General features: G+C 40.2%; 3 protein-coding genes across 3 annotated transcripts in view; 1 reads left to right on the forward strand and 2 right to left on the reverse strand.

The window, feature by feature from the left end:
• Positions 1-7,212: 7,212 nt before the first annotated feature.
• On the reverse strand, positions 7,213-7,613 carry LOC134289553 (uncharacterized; the record flags this gene model as incomplete). Its single annotated transcript, XM_062855511.1, is given in 2 exon segments — positions 7,213-7,364; positions 7,430-7,613. Coding segments are annotated over 2 exon segments (204 nt in total), but the record flags the coding sequence as incomplete, so codon positions are not given.
• A 145-nt stretch (positions 7,614-7,758) lies between these two features.
• Positions 7,759-22,460, forward strand: part of LOC134289551 (arrestin domain-containing protein 3-like) — a 37,447-nt gene continuing 22,745 nt past the window's right edge. Inside the window, exon 1 of the mRNA XM_062855510.1 lies at positions 7,759-7,827. The gene's annotated coding sequence lies outside the window, so the exon portion shown is untranslated. The remainder of the gene's footprint in view (positions 7,828-22,460) is intronic.
• The window catches only part of LOC134289550 (arrestin domain-containing protein 2-like), a 28,882-nt gene continuing 14,998 nt past the window's right edge, over positions 8,577-22,460 (reverse strand). The window contains exon 2 of the mRNA XM_062855508.1: positions 8,577-9,812. Within this exon, the coding sequence (XP_062711492.1) occupies positions 8,755-9,812 (1,058 nt within the window). The 3' untranslated portion in view covers positions 8,577-8,754. The remainder of the gene's footprint in view (positions 9,813-22,460) is intronic.

A 22,460-nucleotide genomic window follows, 5' to 3' on the forward strand; every position in this document is an offset into this window, starting at 1 on the left:
TGCTACAACAAACCATCAGGTAGATCATTCCCTTCTGGTATGACTCTGCAGCCATAGGTAATACTTGCGCTGATGGTGGGTACACAATCATCATCATCATCATTCCTGTACGTCAGATATGTATGTAGAAGTCCCTTCAAGGGTTCCTTCTAAAAGTTCTTTCAAGAATTTCCATAGGATTATAATTTAGCATTTCTCCAGGATTTCGTTGAAGGATCTCTCATGGAGTTCCTACAAGAACTCCTCCAGAATTTCCCCCTGGACAGTTTCCCCATGTAAATCTTTCTAGGATTTCTCCTGGAAATCCTTCGGGGATTTCTTCTGGAATTCCTTCGAAGATTCTTTCTGGAATTTCTTCCAGGGTTCCTCCTTGATATCCTTGATGATTCTTCCTAAAAATCCGCTGCGAATTGCATTTCAAATTGCATGGAAAATCCCGCTGGAATTCCTTAGTACTGTAATCTGGTGTTGCTCCAGGATTTCTTCGAAGGATCTCTCATGGAAGAATTCCTCCTGGATTTCTTTCAGGAAATCCTCCAGGATTTCCTTCTGGAACTCGTCCAGCAATTCTTTCGAGGACACCTACAGAAAATTATTCGGGATTCCTCCTGGAAATCCTTTCCCCCTTCCTGGAAAATTCCCCCCAGGAAATCTTTGAAGGATTCCTTCTAGACTACCTTCGGGTATTCCTCCTGGAATTCCTTCCAGGTTTCCTCCTGGAATTCCTTCGGGATTTCTTTGGGGATTTGACCTGGAGTTCTTTTGGGGATTCCTCCTGGAATTCTTTCGGATACTCTTCCTGGAATTTCTTGGTTGGGATACGACTGGGATGGTTTTGCTTTGGAATCCCTTCGAGGATTCTTCCTAAATTCCTTTTCAGGATTCCTACTTAATATCCTTCGATGATTCCTCTTAAAAATCCACTGGAAATTCTTTTGGGATTACTGCTGGAATTCTTTCGGGTGTTCCTTCTTTATTACCTTCAAGGATTCTTCCTGGAGCTGCTTCGGGGATACCTCTTGGAATTCCTTTGGGGATTGTTCCTGGAATGCCATCGGGGATTCTTCCTGGAATTCCTCTAAAATTGCAATCAGGGATTTCTACAGAAGTTTCAGCAGGGATCTTTCAATACCACTTCGAACCACCCGGGGTTTCTGCAGAAGTTTCTTTATGGTTTCGTACAGCAGTTCGTACAGTGATTAGTCCAGGCGTACCTTCAGGGATTCCTCCACGAGTTCTTTCAGAGATTCTTTCAGAGATTTCTCCATGAGTTTCTCCAAGGATTCCTCACGCAGTTCCTTCAAGGTTCCTCCTGGAATTCCTTCGGTCATTCCTAAGTCTAAATAGTGCGACCTTATTATTAAATTGATAGCTTCTGAAGGCTCCAAAAAAACTGTATCAAAATCGATACCTTTATTGCTCTTCAATGACAATGGAATAATGCAACATGCGCTACGGGTAATGTCACAATAGGTATAATAACTGGTTACAGTGACGGAACCGAACAGGAATAAAAACTGGGTATTCAAACGTACTGTTTTTTGTCATCATTAAAAGGCTCAGACTATAAATTCTAAAGCGTCCTACTTTGCTTCGTCAATGTTGACAAATTTCGGTCATGCCGATTCACGCCAGTGTCGCCGCCGCCGAAAGTTGCCACCGGTGTGACGCCGGTTATGCCACTGCCACCGGCCAAGTATCTGAAGGAATCCGAGAAGAATAAATGGAAGAGTCCTGAGAATAATAACTGAAGGGATTTAAGAAAAAATCACTGAAGGAATTCTGGAAGACTATCTTAAAAATCTCGGGAAGTATTCTTGAAAGAATCCCGGATGTATTCCTGAGAGAAATATTGGAAACAATCCAGGGAATAATCCCTACAGGAATTCCGAGAAAACTCCCACGAAGTCTCGGAAGAAATGTCAAAAAAAAAATCAATGATGGAATCCTGAATGAAACATGGCAATAATCAATGTGAAAATCCTTGGAAGAATCCCTGAGATAATCCTCGAGAAAACCTTGAATGAAGCCTGATGGAAGCCCAGAAAGAATTACTGGTTGGCCAGATGAATGATCACTGATCTTCACTGATTGGCCAGATAAACATATTTGCAGGGAATAAGAACATTTCATTGGGCAAAGATATTGAGCGGTTCCATATCATTCCAGCAACGAGTAATTTTCATATTTTTTTATTTGAATGAAACCTTGCATACAAGTCTTTGGGGGAGAAAAAAGCCGTTTTGCATACTTGGTTCGCCATTTTGAATCTAGCGTTACTTATGAGAAGGGCCTATGAAAAATTCACAATCTTCCAAAAATTGTATCTCGAAAACGTTTTGTCCGATCGGTTTGATGTCTTCGGTGAAGTTTTAGACAATTGTTGGTGCTATATGGAGAAAATATGCACGGTAGAAAAATGTTTGGTTTTTGTGTTTTGAACTAAAATATAGATTTTCCCTTAAAAGTTACATGTCAATAATTTTTTAATTATCCTTATGTTATAGCTGACTGAAAATGCTATCTAGTGCACAGTGGGTTGTTCTGGAGAAAAATAGGTTACCACGAAAAAATAAAAAATAAAAAAAATACGATATTCAAAAAAGCTATTAGGAAAAGTCAAAAAAGTTTGTCGCCCTAACTTTATGAAAGTACATCAAATTTGCAAGCAAAAAGTACTTCGGTAACATTTTTCTAAGATGCACCGTTTAGAAGATAATAATGATTTAATATTGATTTTTTTTTAAACTTAATAAGTTTTGGCCCTTTTCGAATGTACTCCGTGTTTCGCCAGTTTCAAAAGTATTTTTTTCGGAAAGATTGGTAAATTTTGAGTTAAAGATTTGAGTGAAATTCTCTGCCTTAAAAGTATTTTGAAAAACAAGTTACAAAATCCCACTATCAGGAACAATGATTTCTTCAAGTGATTTTTGGTGCGTTGTGCTGAAAACGTGCTAACAAGTATTAGATACAGGTAACTAGATACCAGTTAGCTGTACTACGTACAGTTGGTGATTGTAAACACGGTCTTTGTTGGAACTAGTCCACCATGGCCACGCTGGCCATAACGAGGCTAGCTCCGTCGATGACCGTTTCTTAATAATAAATAAAAAGAACGCAGAAGTCACCTTCCATCAAACTAGACGGCTGCCGACTGATACCTCAGTCAACAACCGCCGCACTCTTTATTCATTCCAGGATATACAATTTACAATCTTCTTCAATAACAATATACCTACGTCAGCAAATCTACCTCGCTCCAACTCTCCAAACTCATACCTGAAGGTTCGACGATACCTGAGCGTTCAACTCTACCTATCTTCCAACAGTCTTTACCCAGCATTCTATGATTTCTACCCGTGAGCTGTATAATAATGTCTGACTCGGTTCTGAATTCATCCAGTATCTACTAGGGAAACCCAAACAGTAAATGCAGAAAGGTTGCTAGAAGCATAGTGATTTCATAGTAATTTCAGCTCATAATCCAGTGTTTTTTAACTAGATCCAGTGTTGTTTGATAACATAATAGTTGTAAAGGAAAGTGTAACACGTTTTGGCGCAAAGGTAAGTTTTAAATACACATTTTAATTATATGTTTTGTGATATTTTCGTACAAAACTAACAATTGAAAAATATTTTCTATGTTACAGATTACAAAATGAGTAAAATAAGATGTAGAGTAAGGTGGGGCAAAAGTTCGACCCTAGTTGAAAATTATTTTTTTTTCAAGAAATCCAAGCAGATAAATATAAATAGATACCGTGTGGTGATCGTGTGCATCGATGAGCTAAAATTATGCTGAACAAAGTTACGCCAAATGTCTTTTCAATTTTGAGTTACAACACTTTGTGTATGTGTGTGTCTAATTCGAACTCTTGCCCCACCACTGGGGCAAAAGTTCGAATCTAGTGTTTGTGGTATTTTGCTAACCGTAGCACACTATTTCGACACTTTGGTAATTGAAATACCTAAAACCAATTAATATTTGATGTTGAAACTGGAATACACTTCAAAGTTCGATCTGTATTTTACCCAAATCAGGGTTAAATCTACTTCACCAAAAATCAGTAGGTTTCCGCCAAATTCAGATAAAACAACATTTTTTTTTTCAACTTCGATCGAATTTTCTCACTAATTCCATCATTTTTAGAGATAATATGGACATTTTGTAGAACTTTAGGTTTTTACCTAAAGTTGCCACATGACTCGAACTTTTGCCCTACAATTCGAACTTTTGCCCCAGTATGTGTAAAATATGATTTCCAAATATTTTTTGTAAAAAGTTATACATGCTAAAGCATCTTCAAAATATACCTAGTTAAGCCCCAAAATAAAATATCGAATTCGATTTCATTACAATTCCATTCCATGCGTTGAAAGGACCATCGTATATTACAATTTTTTGATCAAAAACCAACATTTTGTCATAACTTTTCGAAATATTGATCAATTTTCATAATTTTCGGAGTGAAGGACTCTTTTTCAAAAAGGCTTCGAACAACCTTGACACCCGAAAGATATAGTTTGAATTGAGCTCAAAAACTTCAAAAGAAACTCTTGCCCCACTCGAACTTTTGCCCCACTTTACTCTATTCGCCCATTCAAAGACATTCAGTGTTCGAAAGAGCTGCGATATCTCACGGATGGTATCATCCAAAAACTAAAATCAATTGGATTTTCCAAGGTATCCACACTGAACTCCAAGGATTTTCGTATTTGTTCGTCTTGCCGTCTACATATTGATTCAAGAGCTCACCTCACCCAAAACGAAGAACAAAGCGTAGCCGGCGGCTCAAGGATGCCAACTGTTCAGACCATACCTGATGTACCTGATTCGCAAAGCTATGAAAATTTGGTCACTATACCATCAGCGTCAACGTTAAGCACAATTCAATCAAATGAAGACTTCACGAATATTTTATGTCAGATGGTGCTGCTTCGCAGTATAAAAACCGAAAAAACTTTTCTAGCCTTTGTAAATTTAAGTCAAAGTATGGTATTGACACTAAATGGCATTTCCTCGCAACATCGCACGGAAAAGGTCCATGCGATGCTATTGGAGGTGCGATAAAACGCATGGCTACCAGAGCAAGTTTGGCCAAAGAACGCGAATACCCGATAAAGACTGCAAGAGAGTTGTTTCATTGGGCAAACAAACGAAAAGAAGAAGAACTTACAAAGTTGTCATTTTGTTATTCTACTACAGAAGAATACGAAAATATGTCTTTGCAGCTAAATAATCAATATAATAATGCAAAAACAATTCAAGGAACTCAAAAATTCCACTCGTTTCTTCCTCTATTAAAAAATACAATAAAGGCAAAGCTTTATTCAAACTGTCCTGACAATGATGCCAAAATATTCGATATTGTTCTGAAAGTTGTGTAAACAATAATTTGATAAAAATACAGGAATAAAAATAAACTGATGATATCCAACATATAATGTTATGTTTTATTGCGCACAATCACCATCCCTGAAAAATTAGCTTAATTCGCTCTCTTGAATCTTGCTAATTGAGGAGCTTGCATTTGCAGTTCTCAAAAAGGTATATCTCGAAATCGGGTTGTCGCATCGGTTTGATGTCTGTGGCGATGTTCGGCAATAGAGAGAAAATATGCACAGTATAAACACATCCAGTTTAAATGGATTAAACTGTTAGGCGATATGCAAGAGTTGAATGCACATTTTCAACACAATACACCAAAAATCACTGGAAGAAATCATTGTTCCTGATAGTGGGATTTTGTAACTTGTTTTTCAAAATACTTTTAAGGCAGGGAATTTCACTCAAATCTTTAAGCTGTCAGTGTCATTTTAACTCAAAATTTTCCAATCTTTCCGAAAAAAATACTTTTGAAACTGGCGAAACACGGAGTACATTCGAAAAGGGCCAAAACTTATTAAGTTAAAAAAAATCAATATTAAATCATTATTATCTTCTAAACGGTGCATCTTAGAAAAATGTTACCGAAGTACTTTTTGCTTGCAAATTTGATGTACTTTCATAAAATTAGGGCGACAATTTTTTTTTACTTTTCTTAATACCTTTTTTGAAAATCGTATTTTTTTATTTTTTTTTTGCATTGTAACCTTTTTTTCTTCAGAAAAACCCACTGTGCACTAGATAGCATTTTCAGTCAGCTATAACATAAGGATAATTAAAAAAATATGGACATGTAACTTTTAAGCGAAAATCTATATTTTAGTTCAAAACACAAAAACCAAACATTTTTTTACCGTGCATATTTTCTCCATATAGCATCAACAATTGTCTAAAACTTCGCCGAAGACACCAAACCGATCGGACAAACCGTTTTCGAGATACAATTTTTTGAAGATATCATGTGCATTTTTCATAGGCTCTTCTCATAAGTAAGGCTAGATTCAAAATGGCGAACCAAGTATGCAGAACGGCTTTTTTCTTCCCCAAAACTTGTATGCAAGGTTTTATGCAAATAAAAAAATGCAAAAAATGAAAACTGGAAAAATTTCCCACTTGTTCGTGGAATCGCTCTATTGTCATTCCAAATCAATTGTATTATAGCACCATCGTATGCGAAATATATGTACTTTTTATTTAAGATAATATTAATCCGTTCACTAATTATATGTTACCTTTCAATACGAGTAGGCAATGAACAGTAGGGCAAGTAAGGAAATTCATTTGAATTTCCTTGTCTAGTGTTAAGTTTCATTCATTCAGTACAGCCTCTGACTGAAGACAGTGTCCGCGTCTTTTACAATACAAAAACTTAAATTGAATTATTATTTTTGTCGATCATGTACTTTGTACAAAACGTTGAATGCCAAAACGTCGAACGTCAAAAGGTCGATAAAATGAGTAACAAAACGTCGATAGACAAAACGTCGAATGCCAAAACGTTGAAGGGACAAAACGTCGAAAAGACGAAATGTCGAAAAGTAAACGAATGAGTTCTCTTTAAAAGAATAAGGAACTCACTATTTGCCTTAACTACTCGTTTTCGACGTTCTGTCCTTTCGACGTTTTGTCCCTTTCTACGTTTTGACATTCGACGTTTTGTCTTTCGATGTTTTGTCCCTAAACCATAATGTACATACATATAAACGCATAAAATTTCATTTTTTTTGCTTGCCAGTATTTCAATTGTCAAAGTGATCACTCCATCACTCGAGGCAGTGTATGTTTGGATTTCGCGACTCTCCATTGTGTGAAGTCTGTGTACTTACCGCGTAAATTCCATTGGCGATGATTAACTCGAATTGACACAGCCGGGCATATCTATCGAAGATGATCCTGACTATTTGGTAATATAAACCGCAAACCAGCGCCCAAAGGCCCGTGGAGACCACCAGCAGCACAATCAATACCGTTGAGTATTCTACAATTTCGAATGTGTCGTTATAAATGTTTCGAAAATTTGTGTTCAAAACAGAAAAAAACTACCGGAAAAGTATTCCTCGGTCGTAGGAACGTAGCTGATGCAGTTTTCCACCATGGCTAAAATCGATATCCGGCACTTGGGCAAGCGTTTCCATTGAAAAATGACACGAGACTGGCGCTAGGTCTCACAGTTCAAAACTGTGAACTGTGAGTATGATTGCCTCTTCGACACGACAGGTACTCACCGACCAATCGTTATCGTATGGCCAACGAGTGCCGCCCCGTAGATAAGAGATTCTATTTGGTAAATGCCACCTATCAATGTAGCAAATTTTTAACTGTCCCATTCTTCCTTGATTGTTCCAGAGAGAGATGTGATCGACAGTGACTCAGTAGAATTGAAGATGTTTTTTTTTTATTTACACCGGTTCCATTCATCCGTAGTGGCGAAAATGGTATAGGTACGTTACTTGACATAGTCTTCATATGATGACGGTGGCCTTTTCAATAGAAACGGCCTTGACTTTTAAAATTATAATATTTTTATTCCAATCTGGCTCAGTTCTGATTGTTTTTATCAATATTCATTTGCATCTAATTCAAGTACTACACCCGTCTACTTTAAAATAGGTGTTCTATGCATAATTTTACACTTTCATCCTAATTTGGAAATAGTTATTCATGCAAAGAATTGCAAAAAATGATTTTTCAGCACAAATCGTACGAAGAGTGCTTAAAAATCGATTATTACGATAAGTTAAAAACTAGAAGTATAAAAGAAGTGTCGAGGAAAGGAAAAACATGGATTATGTCAGCCATAGTTTAAAATTTGGGCGTTGAAACAATCATTTGTTGCAATTATTCAGAGAAACAGTAAAAATCGGAAGCAGACTTGCTACCTGAATCAGTTGCATTTTCTAAGTTCACACTTTGATGGTAGAGTTTGAGTTTTGCTTGCCAGCATTCATAGGTAGTTTTACTCGTTTGAAGAAAATTTGAACTGTCACACAGCTGATGGTATCATTATTAGTTCGTAGCTAGCTAGATACGGTCAATTGGCATTAATCAACTGTTTTCATTACGTTATTAGAAATTCTAAAAGTATGGGTACGTTTGATGTACCCTCGCATCTACCGGGCATTGATGCATTGAAGTTTTTACTTGTCTAGCTCTGAATGTTTTACACATTTTTTAACGAGGACAAAACAAATCTTTCATTCACGTTTATTTCATTACTTTTCAAAAACCAATAACGTTTTTAACAATAACATAAAACTACGAGCATTTCAGTTATATATAGATACAGCTAAATCCATTTACAGTATTGATCTTAGAAACTATCGTTGACCAACAGGTACGAGCTGACGACGTACTATAACTATCCCTAGCTAAAACTCTCGCGGTTCGTACGGTCCCGTCCGGTTCGCGCCGTCAGCTTCCGAAATGGCCTCATCCGCAGTAATATCCGACGCCACAGAGTACGAACATGACGTACTGGCCAGCGCCGCTTGAAGATCTATGTACGACGGAGGTGCACCCTGGTTGTCATCGACTTCGGAGGCCGTCGGTGCCGACGGAGCATATCCCAGCAACGCTTCCTGTTGCTTCTCCAGGGCTCGGTTGGGCAGGTGGCCATTGTTGGTGATGGCGGTTGTGCCGAGAACAATTGGCAGCTTCAGCGAAAGCTTCTTGCGCGATCGGATCGGTTGTACCACGATGTCCAATTCGTATTTAACCTGGATCACCCGACAGTGGACATCGTCGGAAGGAATTCCTGGTCCAATCAGGATGTTCTCCTCGATCTTGGCATCCTGCCTTTTGGCTATCTTTCCGGTGATTCGTTCCTCCAGCACTGTGAACTCTTGACGTTGTTCAACCCGTGGTACCTGACTAGTGAAGGTGTCGACTCGCTGGAGTTTAACGGCGATAGATTTAACATCTACGCTGCTCTGGTTGTTGACATGCATGGTGAGCTCTATGACGTCTCCAGGGACATATCCGGACCGTGGAGTTGTGGCCGTAACAATCAGCGGTTCTGTCAGTCCGAAATAGAACGAGGTCATCGCTTCCGCTTTGGTAGGTTTGGAGAGTTCTGCTGCGTTAAGATTCAAATCCGAATTGCCACGGACGACGATGTCCTGCTGGTAGACGATGTCGTTCTTCCATGGTCGCTCGAAAGACAGCTTTACCAGGTATCTGATGTGACCATAACTACTTTCCATGGATGCCGGAGCATGCGGTGGAATTTGACAGGAGAACGGATACGTGTAGGTACCGGCCGGTACTTCCAGCGGATTGCCGACGTCCGATCCCACGAAGTAGTTTATGGTGCTGAAGTAGTTCTCTCGGCCTTTGAAAGCCGTTTTGCGAACCTTGTTGCCGGAATCGATTTTGACTTTGGCATCCCAGAAGCTGCTGGCGAATCCATTGATACGTAGGCAGATACCTGGAAAAGATTGGGAATTTATTTACTATATGTTGTGATGAAAGTAGTGTTGCAGATGCAGAAATCGGGTGTAGCAGAAGAATTTCGGGGAGGTTCAAGGAGGAAGATCAAGGAGAGTTTAAGTGAAGACTACAAATAATTGAGGGGGCATAGACAGGCTTAACGAAGGTCAAGGGGGTTTCACGGGGGTTTCAGAAGTTTCTTTAGGGACTTTAATAAGAAATTTAAGGAGGTTTCAGTAGCCATTAGGTGGTTTCATAGGGTGTTAAGAGAGATTTAAGGGGTTTCAGGGAGTTGCGAGGGTAATCAGTAGCAGTTTTAAAATGAATTTCCTAGGGTTTCAGGGTGGCTCCAAGGCGTGTTAGGGCTGTTTCTTGTAATTTTAGGGGAGTTTCAGTTAGGTTAAAAGAGGCTTGCAGATACTTTAAAGAAGTTTTTTTAGGAGCTTCAGAGATTTCAGAGAGGTATCAAGTTTGTTTCAGGGGAGTTTCAAAAGATACCTAGACATGAACCAAAGACTAATATTCAGGTTCTGCGTACGATCACTAATTACGCAGGTAGATTTGATAACATATACTCAAGAAAACAGCCAATGTAATGCATTGAACTCACCAAATGGCAAAACATGGTTGCATGAAGCTGTGATACTTTTAGATAAGATGATCTGCACTCAAAGGAATTCTTGGAGACCATTTATGACTTGGCAACTCATAAATATATGGTCCTATTGTGAGTAGACAACGTATTTAAACCCTCTGGAGCCGGAGGGGTCATATATGACCCCAACATAGAAACGGTTGTATAAATTCTCACATTCAATAAAACAGAATACTGTCTTCGGAAAAGTAGTTGCAAATTGAGTCCTTTACTAAGGAAAAATGGGAATATTTGCTTTTGAGACTTAACTGACAACCTAGAACACCCTGAACACCATAAAGTTTGGAGAAACGAAATAATTGACATACCACCTGAATTTGGATATGGGTTACATTCATATGTGTTCATTTAACTTTCGTCAAGAATATCAAAAGGTGTTTTATATTCTGGGATGTTCTAGGTGTTCCAAACTGTACTGTAGAAAAGTCCTTCAAATCTACAAGAATAATTTTATGTGTTTTTGCCATAAACAATAGCATTGCATAATCTACTGGGATCCGTGAAGCTCTTGAAATCTACAATATCATTTATAGACACTATAGGGATATTTCAGGTCAGCCAAGCAACCTTGTAGTTCAGAACATCAGGTCTACACTCGTAACAGTAGCCATATCTGTTATACTAAGTAATGTGGCAGAGCATTGCATAATCTGCTGGGCTCCGTGAAGCTTGTAGGAAACACAGTTTACTGTTCGGGTTACTAAAACAATAATGACTTTATTCTCATATTCTCCTGTCAGTGCTCTAAGCACAGCCTCCTATATGTAATGATATTCTGCTACACTACATCTCTCCTTTTTTCCAATAGTTTAAAAATGCAAAGATCAACAAACCATAGTAAGGAAAATGATACCCTGACTCCTATCATGTCTCAAGATTTCCTCTTGCTATTATACATATATTTCAAAATCATCACTCAATTGACCAGGCATTTCTTGACTCCAATACTGACGAATACAGCACCAAAAGTATTTTTGTCGGCCATCCATCAACAGCGTCATCCATCGTCTATGTCATCACGTATATCTGAATATGGCGGGGAATATATCTCAAATTATTAAATAATTAATATAAAACTATATGCATACTTAGCTCTTTAGAACAGCCATTCTCTTCCCTCTTTCCACAAATAGAAAGTCTTACCTTATGCATGCACCTCTGGTTGCCCTGACCAACATCAATATCTTGATAATAATGCAATTCCTTGATAAAATAAAAATAAAATAGTTTGAATTTAGATCTTCTATTAATATTTTGTACATCCCAAGAAGGTGAAGCAAAGTTGTTACAATTTTCTTCATCTAGTGTTTTGGATTACCAAATGGACTGAGATAAAACTCCAACATCTGGTCTTTTTTGTTTATCATTTTTAACTGATATCTTGAGTTTCATTTGCACATCCCTTTACCATAGATGGACTGAGGTTTCACCTCCTGCATCTCATAGTAGACCGGATTTCCAGATGGACTGAGATGAATCTCCTACATTTGGTCTTCTTTGTTTCAAACTGAAACCTTGAGTTTTCTTTACATATTCCTTTACTGTCCATATACAATATACAAGTAATTTTTCCGTACGATTTGGGAATGGAATTTTAACTACGAGAATGCAATTTGATTTTTTTTCTTCAAATGCATTTTTCAAGAAACGGACTGGATGATTCGTTTTATTCCTTCGATTTTTCTTGAATCGGGCCGAATTTCAACGATCTCCCTTCGTTCCTTTTACAGAAACGGACTGAGACTTTTAAATCCCCTTCGTTTCATACGGAGATATAGACCGGAATCAATGTTCCCTTTACTCTCTACTGATCAACCAGGAGCGGACTGGACGATGTGTGCTATTCCTTCATTTCACTTGAGAAATGGACCGAATTTCCACAATCTCCCTACGTTCCTTCATCAGAAACGGACTAGGATCGCTATGTCCTCTTCGTTTCTTATGGAGAAGTAGACCGGAATCACTCAAAGTGTTCCCTTTACTCTCTTCTGACAAACTAGAGGAACCTATAAAAGTAATGTTCCTTCATTTCATTTTAGAAATGGGCCGAACTTTAGGCAAACATAAACTCAAATGAATTACGTTCCATATCCTCATTATTTCTTGAATCATTTTTAGTATTTACTTTTCTTTGTACTAATCACCTTTCACGTCACCTTTAGTTGTGCAATACCTTCAAATCATTCAAAAAAAATCTAATGTGGTAATCTAATTATGTTCCTTTTAACTGATCAGAATAATTTTCAATTTTCTGAAGTATTCAGGACGAAATTAGTAATGACACAAATAAGATTCAGCTTTTCTGTATGTTTCTGTCATTTGTTCTATATCAGTCTTTGAAACTTACTTTCATATTGGTTAGCACAGAATTATATCTACGAACATAAATTACCTATTTCAACCTCTCATAATCACGTTCACTTGTATGGGTGACCCTTCTGTAGATGTCTAGGTGCGTTTTGGAAGAAAACAAATGCACATCAAATGGCGTTGTTCAAAATCTTGGTAAATTCTTGGTAAATTGTCATACATCGCCTCGGAGAAAACAAATTGGAGAGTTGAACTGGTAGAAAACAAACTAACGCTTACGCGACGATTCCCGGCATTAGTGTTTGTGTGTGCATATGTCACTTATCCTTATAGAATCATTTTTTTTTACATCATAACTAATGTTTTTACCTCGTTTTGCATCAAAGTGGTGGTTAAATAAAATACTTTTTTTTTAAGTGATTCGGTATTGTTTTTTTTTTTCAGGAAGCAGATTTCAAGTGACCTTTCTATCCAATTCCCTAAAGCTTTCAATATGGTCTTATAATCGTCATTCTTCATTTCATTGTCAACCCAACAGGTAAAATGTGGCATCAATCGCATCATTACTATGTTTAATTGAATTTAAATGATTACCATAAAATACACTACTACTGCACGATTATTTGAACTCAATGTTAATACATAATACAACACCGAATGATAGACTTAGTTAACTTGACTTGAACGACAAAGAGCGGTGTCATGCAAATAGAATAGAATAACAAGTAAAATTTGAGTAGAGATGCATATAAAATTGATATTGGATTTTGCAATAACTGATGGTCAATCAAATCATAACCGTAAAATATACCTGTTAAGTTATACAGCAAATGCTTCACTAAACCATGCTATTTTCAGTAATGTGCATTTGATTCTAGTGTTCAAAAATATTAAGCAGACTTAATAAAGAATACAACAGTTTATTCAACTAAAGTCAACATATTCTACTATTCTATGTTTGTAATGAACCTAAAATGTCCGTTTTATGAGCTTGACCTGAATAAATTGGTTCCTAATAATTGATTAAAATCATTTGTGCTATAAGATCATTCATTGTTTTTTTTTTTAATTCAAAGAATCTTTACATTTTAACTTTACTTTAACCCACTCAAGATGTTAGGTTGGTCGCACCACGCTAGCATAGTATACGTTCAGTATACCTGTCTGAATTATATTGACCCAATATCTTGCTAGGGTTTAATACAAAAATTATACAAATATTCAATTTGATACTAATATCACTTTGCAAAGTTCGTGCAGTCTGATAGACTAGTAAAAATCTGTTAAGTAAGTTTATTGATTGAATCATCTATACATTTTGTAAATCAACTAGAAAGCAATAACTTTTTTTTTATCCATTTTTTTTGGAGCGAACGTAGCAATGCACAAACTTTTAGCACAATATTGCATGCAGCATTACATTGTTTTTTTTTATACATTATACAGTCGAACCTCCATGAGTCGATGTTCCTTGACTCGATATCGACTCATGGAGGTAAATTTTTCCATACTGGAAAATAATTTCTGGGTTACTATGATGGTCCCCCCAAAAAGCTTCCCAAAGCTTCCCAAAGGATTTTTGTTCCACTACTCGATATTTCCTTGAGTCGATGGTCCCTTCAATATCGACTCATGGAGGTTTTACTGTAATTTTGATTTTTAAATGCAACTGGTTAGAATAAATGTGTTACAACTCAAATCTACTACAATTACATGTTATTGAATTTACAATACAACTTAACCATCCTTTGGCATTAGGATCACTTTTGACCAAACCCGTACACTACGCCAGCGAGCTGTTTCCAACGTGATGCATAAGGAAGGTTAACCTAATAGATGCATGTCCATCAGCATTAAGTTAGGCATTTCATCCAAAAAAAATGATGTTGCTCACTACTTCATTGTTTAGCAACGGAACCAATGATACGGGGTCAAACATAATCAAGGTTTTGTTTGTATATATGTAGGTTATGTACATGTAACACCACTAAAAGTAGAATCCACTAGCATGCAACAGTAACGATAAATATCGGGAATTCGCTCTCACATTCCTTGGTATAAAGGAGATATGGTAATTCAGATTTCTGGCAAGTAAGCCATGATGTCAGGAAACCATTATTAATTAAGCTGTCAACAAGTAAACAGTAAGAAAACCTAGTCTGATAATGCATTATCCATGCTTAAAACTTTGATTTGAATCTCGCTCTAGATCTCGCTACTAATCTTTGCTTTCGTCAACCTACTGCAAACTTTTCGAAACTCAGCGTATTTTCCACGAAAATCAGCGAATTGACCTCTTAGCCAATGAGCATCTCTGTACAAAACCGTGTACAACCATGGCAATATCCTTGCAAAAAAACGCAGTTGTAATCTTACCTGAATATAAGAATCCAGAAATATTACACATAGAGCACCGTAGCATCACTCCCGTATCAAACCTTCTCAAGTATCCGCTATGCTACCTTTACAAGCTTGAAATTTCTTTCGTGTGACTTCACTTCATGTCCTCGTCGACTTCTACTCCTCCTCTTGGTCCACCAGAGTATCGATAATGACATCCGGCCATCGCTTTTGTGTGAAGAGCACCGGTCGAAAGGAACAAAGTTTGCCTCGTTCGAGTGAAAACGTTTCTTTTCAAGCTGTGCAACTGGTCAATACTGCTTGCCTAGTACGTTCCAGTGGGTTCCAGTATTCCTCCTTTCATCCAAGATCAGACTTCACGCGTGTTCCGATAAATCTCGTCGCCAATGTAGGAAACACAGTTTACTGTTCGGGTTACTAAAACAATAATGACTTTATTCTCATATTCTCCTGTCAGTGCTCTAAGCACAGCCTCCTATATGTAATGATATTCTGCTACACTACAAAGCTCTTGAAATCTCAAATGTCATTTAGAGACACTATGGGTATATTCCAGGTAAGCCAAACTATCTTGAAGTTCTGAACACCAGGTCTACAATCGTTACATCAGCCATATCTGTTATACTGAGTAATTTTGCATAATCAATCGCGGTTACTGGATCAACCTGAAGTCAACTATATATTATAAGGAACATTTGGGACATTTTTTTATCAAGTTCGTTTATATATGGCTCAATCGCGTGAACCTTTGGGACATTAAGGGTCGTGCAAGCTGTCCTGAAGTTCAGCTCTTGACAGTAACAATAGTTATCTCACAACTAACTATAACATTACACATCTAACTGTAATCTGTAATCCCCCTGGTATTTCATGAGTCTTTCCAAGATTGTTTTGAGATATTCCAGATGAACCAAACTGGCCAAACTACTTTGGACACCATAGCTTCAGGTCTACACTTGTAATAATAGCTTCTGCCACTACGTTAAGTAATGTTACATAACCCACTTTATGTTTTTCAACTTGTACTCGGGATACGATAGTACTTCAATAAGTGCAAATCGCTCGCGAAATAAACATCAAGTTGTCCTTGATTTATCGCTTCAAATCATCAAAATTGGTGATCCCATCGGAGTTTACCTCGACACGTACCTCTGTGAAGTGAAGTTCTAGTGAATTAAGTTGGAAAAGCGACATATTTAGTGCTATACTGACTGTGAAAATATCACGCGGTTCGACTTTGTTTATGGTCTCACCCATACACACATCGTCACGACAGTGATAACAAAAAGCGCTGACCCGATCGGTCGGTTGTTCCAAAACGGAAACATCATCGGTAGTGCAATTCGTTTTTATTTTCACTTCGAACACCGAAATTGACATCTGAGCAGTGAGTTACAACCCGGACTAATGTCCGGTAGCTCTTCTGGCCCCTACGGGGGCCCAGCAGGGCTACAGCTCAGACGGAATAAACCTGAATGGATGCTGGGTCCAAACGACTTGGGCCAAGTGATGGTGTTAGTTCTTCGACGGAAAACTGACAATACGGATTCCGACAATCAATCGAACAACGATGCTCCGCTGCCGGACACATTCATTGTAGGAACCTCCATCGAACTGGTTATTGGCACAAAGGAAGCTAGGGCACTAAATGCATCTCGCGAAGGGCGTGGGTCGCGGTATCTACTACGCGCGAGCTCAACCAACGTCATCGATAAGCTCACCAAAATGACTGAATTGACAGACGGCACAAAAATCGAGATTGTTCCCCATCCGACGCTCAATACAGTGCAAGGAATTGTGTACGATGCTGATTCCGTGAACAAGGATGAAAAATCGATCCAGGAACATTTGGAATCCCAAGGGGTCCAAGCCGTGCGGCGGATCAAAAAACGAGTAAATGGTACGTTGAAAAACACCCCGCTACTTGTGCTTTCGTTTTGTGGTACAATACTTCCGGATCATGTGTATTTTGGTCTCATGCGTGTCGAAGTGCGTGTATACTATCCTTCTCCATTGCTCTGCTTTATTGTGCTGCCTATGGTCACTCAAAAAAGATCTGTGAAAAAACCACAATCTGCTTACGATGCTCAACTTCACATGACATACCTGAAGGAGAGCAGTGTAAAAATGCAGCTAATTGTCTCTATTGCAATGCTGATCACCAAGTCACGTCACGCGACTGCCCAAAGTTCAAAGAGGAAGAGAAAATCATTCGCCTGAAAACCGATCAAGGAATCACTTTTGCTGAAGCTAGACGTCTATGTGCTGAAGAATCTAAACGACAGACCTACGCTGGAGTTATCCGAGACCAAATGCAGCAAGAACTGGCCGCAAAGGACCTAGTCATAGCTGCCCTACAAAAACAAGTTGCCTTGCTGACCAAGGAACTGGCTAGCTTAAAGGACATGCTAAAACCAAGTAGTGAAAGCCACCCAGCAGCACCGCAAGACCCACGGCCCTCAACATCCACTCCGAAAACAGTACAACAAACGACCCGATCCGCTTCGCAAACCGAACGACAATCACGGAAAGATCAATCATCTCCCACAGTCCGTCGGCGAGAGAACCAGAAGAGCAACAAATCTGGTTATGGCATTGTGACGCGCAGTAAAAGTGGAAAAAGGCCCATGGAAACATCGCCCACCGAAGCGTTCCATAACCCAGGGAAACGTAGTTCTGCACATCCCGGAACAGCCAATTCACCCGCCACCATCAATATCAACAATGGCTAAGGAACGTGATAAAGATATACACACGATCTTTGATGATGACTACCCTGCAACGGAAAAGGACACCCCAACGGAAAAACGAACTGTACACTCTCGCAATAACCGCATCCTTCCTGCTCTTTCATCTGAAGAATACGACCGAATCCACAATCTCAACACTGAACCATCAACGAGCAGAACCTTCCTCACTGCTCAACTCGATTCGCCAAGCGCGAGGCCTACCACGTCGACCCTGACCAGGGATGTTCCGGAGCAATCCGACGAGCCTCTGGCGGCAGTCGACGTGGTTCGCCCGTTCTCCCGGGCAAGTATTTATGAATATCTCGTATCCACAAAACAGTCCAAATTCGTATCTCCTCTCACCAACCTAGATCCTGAAACTACAAACAGACAAAAAAGTGACGTCAGCATAACGACTACCGGCAAACCTCGACGAGGGGAGGGAGAGTGTGTAGTAACCTCCCCCCTCCCAATTTGGGAAGTGGATGTCTGGGGGGCATCTGATGGGGCCTGTCATGAGTGCCTTGCATCGCGTATACCCTCCCGGAATCCAGTTGAGACGAGTCTCACCACCGCACTACATCAGCACAACACCACTGCTGCAACATTTAGAAAGAAATATTCCACGCAAACTGATTCGCCAAGCGCGAGGCTCGCCACGTCGACCCTGACCAGGGATGTTCCGGAGCAATCCGACGAGCCTCTGGCGGCAGTCGACGTGGTTTGCCCACCACCCCGGGCAAGTATCTTATCAAATTCCGAACCTGAAAAACAGTCCAAACTCGATTCTCCTCCCATCAACCTAGACTTCAATAAAACCATAAAACCGATGGAAAACAGCTACATAATGCACACCGGCGTATTCCAACGAGGGGAAGGTGAACTTGTAGTTACCTCCCCCCTTCCAATCCGTGAAATGGTTGCCAGCCACGAATGCCACTCATCTCGTGTATCCCTCTCGCATCCAGTCAAAAGTTCCCGTAAAACAAGATCCGTTATGCAGTTTGATTCGCCAAGCGCGAGGCCTACCACGTCGACCCTGACCAGGGATGTCCCGGAGCAATCCGACGAGCCTCTGGCGGCAGTCGACGTGGTTTGCCCATTCTCCCGGGCAAGTACCTTGTCAAATAATATCTCTCCAAAGCAGTTCAATGCCGCCTTTTCTTCCAGTAACCCAGGACGAAACGTACACCCCAGTGTACAAAAGAATGACCTCTATTCTTCTACGGATGTCCCCCGAAGAGGAGAAGCAGTAAGCGCATCAACCCACATCCATGCATCAGACGGTGCCATGCTTGACTGCCTGCCATCTCGTTCATGCTCAAGGATTCCACTTGAGTCCGAGAGTACCAATGTTCTACGATCGCCGTCACAATCATCGGATGAATCCGATTCTAGCACTACGGCACCACAAGGAATCAACCCATCGTTTGCCATTCAGTGGAACATCTGCGGGCTTCGCTCTCATCTGAGTGAACTGCAGATTCTGTTAGCCAAATACCAGCCTATGATAGTGTGCCTACAGGAAACAAACGCGGACTATCAAAGAATACCGAGTAGCTGCTTAGGAAGAGAATATGTACTTCTTCTTAGTCAGGGTTCTACACACGGAAGGCAGGGTGCTGGAATGGCCATAAGAAATGGCACGCCCTTTCAGAGAATATGGTTTCGATCAAACATCCAGGCAATCGCCGTCCAACTATACGCGCCAACAACGATAACGGTTGTTTCAGTATACCTGCCACCTCAAGGCAAAAATGCTGCAAAACTGCTTGAAGAACTCTTGGATGAGCTCCCAAAACCCGCTCTTGTTTTGGGTGATCTGAATGCACACCACTCCGCGTGGGGTAGTCGACTGGCTCAATCGTCGTTTGGAGCCAAAAAACGAGGTGAAGCCGTCCTAGAACTAGTCCTACAACACGACATGATAGCACTAAACAATGGGTCACACACTCGGATCGATCCAGTAACAGGTGCATCCCAAGCCTTGGATGTGTCTCTGTGCAGTACCTCGCACGCGGGAAAATTCACATGGAAAACACTTCTAGACTACTCCGGTAGCGACCACCTGCCTATCCTGCTTGAAACACCTTCCAACCAAAGTTCCCGAAAATGCCGAAGCAGATGGATCTTCGAGAAAGCCAACTGGCCACTTTACGAACAGCTGATCACTGATTCCCTACACCCTGGATCCATTCTTTCGGTGGACGAGTTCACGAACAGTGTTATTACTGCAGCTGAAGCGAGCATCCCTAGAACATCCGGAAAAGTGGGTCCAAAATCTGTTGTGTGGTGGAACCCAGAAGTTGAGTTAGCAATAAAGTCCAGGCGAAAACGACTGCGAGCCCTTCGCCGTCTTAAAGATGACGACCCACATAAAATACTTGCCCTTAAACAATTCCAAGAAGCTCGGTCACACTGTCGAAAGACGATTGGCGACGCTAAGCAACGCAGTTGGGATGCCTTCGTGGAAAGCATAAACCCAGACACTCCACTTACTCAAGTTTGGAGCAACATCAACCGACTTCAAGGAAAACGTCAACGCAACACAATATCACTAAACTTACCAACTGGACACACTAACAATGGACAAGAAGTTGCAAACGCCCTTGCGGATGAGTACCAGAACAAATCGTCCGACGCAAACTATCCAGAAAAATTCCAGAAGAAGCATAAAACAGTTAAGGGCGCACGGCACGAAACCCAACGCCCGAATTTGCATAAACGGTATAATGCGGATTTGACCATTGAGGAACTGATGTGGGCCCTTGATAGACGAGGCGGAAGCTCTACTGGACCCGACAACGTGAGCTACAAATTACTCCAAAGACTACCTTTTTCTGGAAAGGTTGCCCTCCTGGAGCTGTACAATCGGATTTGGGATAGTGGTATCTTCCCAGCGCAGTGGAAAGTAGGTACTGTAATCCCAATTCCAAAACCCGATGCGGACCGCAGTAAACCAGAAAGCTACAGACCGATAACACTGTTGAGCTGCCTCGGAAAATTATTCGAAAGAATCATAAATCGCCGTCTTATGACAGAATTAGAATCCGCGGGAAAACTGGACCCACGACAACACGCCTTTCGTACTGGGAAAGGGGTTGACTCACACCTTGCCAACCTGGAATCTATGATAAGTCTCCAACACGACGAGCACGTCGAAATCATATCTCTTGACATATCAAAAGCATATGATACAACATATAGACCAGAAATCCTTCGCACTTTGACAAAGTGGAGAATTTCAGGGAGACTGATGAACATCATATCTAGTTTCTTATCCGACCGATTCTTTCGAGTAACCGCAAATGGATCCTTGTCAAGCTTAAGAAGAGCGGAAAACGGAGTACCCCAAGGATCAATTCTATCCGTGACACTGTTTCTAGTAGCCATGCAACCAATTTTCAGTGCAATTCCTGCTGAAACCGAAATTCTACTTTATGCAGATGACGTAATTTTCATCGTAAAAGGGAAAAACCATATCACGATACGTAGCAAACTTAGAAAAGCGGTCGCTGCAGCTGTCAAATGGACTTCTAGTGTTGGATTTACTATCGCCCCCGCAAAATCAAAGTTACTGCATGCGTGTCATCTAAAGCATCGAAAACGTGGCAAAGCTATCAAAATTGACAATAATCCAATCCCACAAATCAGACACATGAAAATACTCGGAATTTTGTTGGACTCTAAACTCAATTTTCTAAAACATTTTAACTTTGTTAAACAAAGTTGCCAGAAGAGAATGAACGTACTCCGGATACTTGGATACCGCCTGAAAAGAAGTAGCCGATCTAGCCTGCTTAATATAGGATCGGCACTAATACTATCCAGGATATACTTCGGAATTGGACTCACCAGTTTAAACCTCGATGCTATGCTGCAAACCTTGGAACCAATATACAACGGTGTAGCTCGTCAGGCGTCTGGAGCCTTTCAAACTAGCCCTACAACTTCTATTTTGGCTGAGACTGGATGGCTGAACTTTCGTCTAGCATTGATTCAACGCCTATGTATCTTAGCTGTTCGACTGGCTGAGAAAAACGAAGAAGCTGTTGGCTATCCTGTAGTGCAAAGGGCAAGGAGATATCTTCTGGAAACGACGGGATGGCAACTTCCAAGCATACATACAACTCTTAGATCGTCTGATAGAGCATGGTACGCACCAACACCAACCATCGATAATAAGCTCAAAAGTACGGTAAGGGCAGGAACGAACCACAGCATAGTATCACAAAGATTCCGGGATCTCATCAACAACCGGTACCTTACATACGAGAAAATATACACCGACGGGTCTAAAGACAAGGAAAGGATAGGCGCTGGAGTAGTCACGAGCAACAACAACTTGAGCTTCCGGCTACCGGAAGCCTGTAGCGTTTTCTCTGCGGAAGCATTCGCCCTTATGATAGCTACATCAGAACTTCATGACCAAACGCACACCATCATACTAACCGATTCCGCTAGCTGTCTTGAAGCTCTAGCCGGAGGTCGGTCCAAGCACCCGTGGATACAGTGTATCGAGAAGGAAACAGTGGGGAAAAATGTAACATTCATTTGGATACCTGGACACTCCGGTATCCCTGGAAATGAG

Source organism: Aedes albopictus, chromosome 3 (genome assembly GCF_035046485.1).
Source record: "Aedes albopictus strain Foshan chromosome 3, AalbF5, whole genome shotgun sequence".
NCBI lineage: Eukaryota > Metazoa > Arthropoda > Insecta > Diptera > Culicidae > Aedes > Aedes albopictus.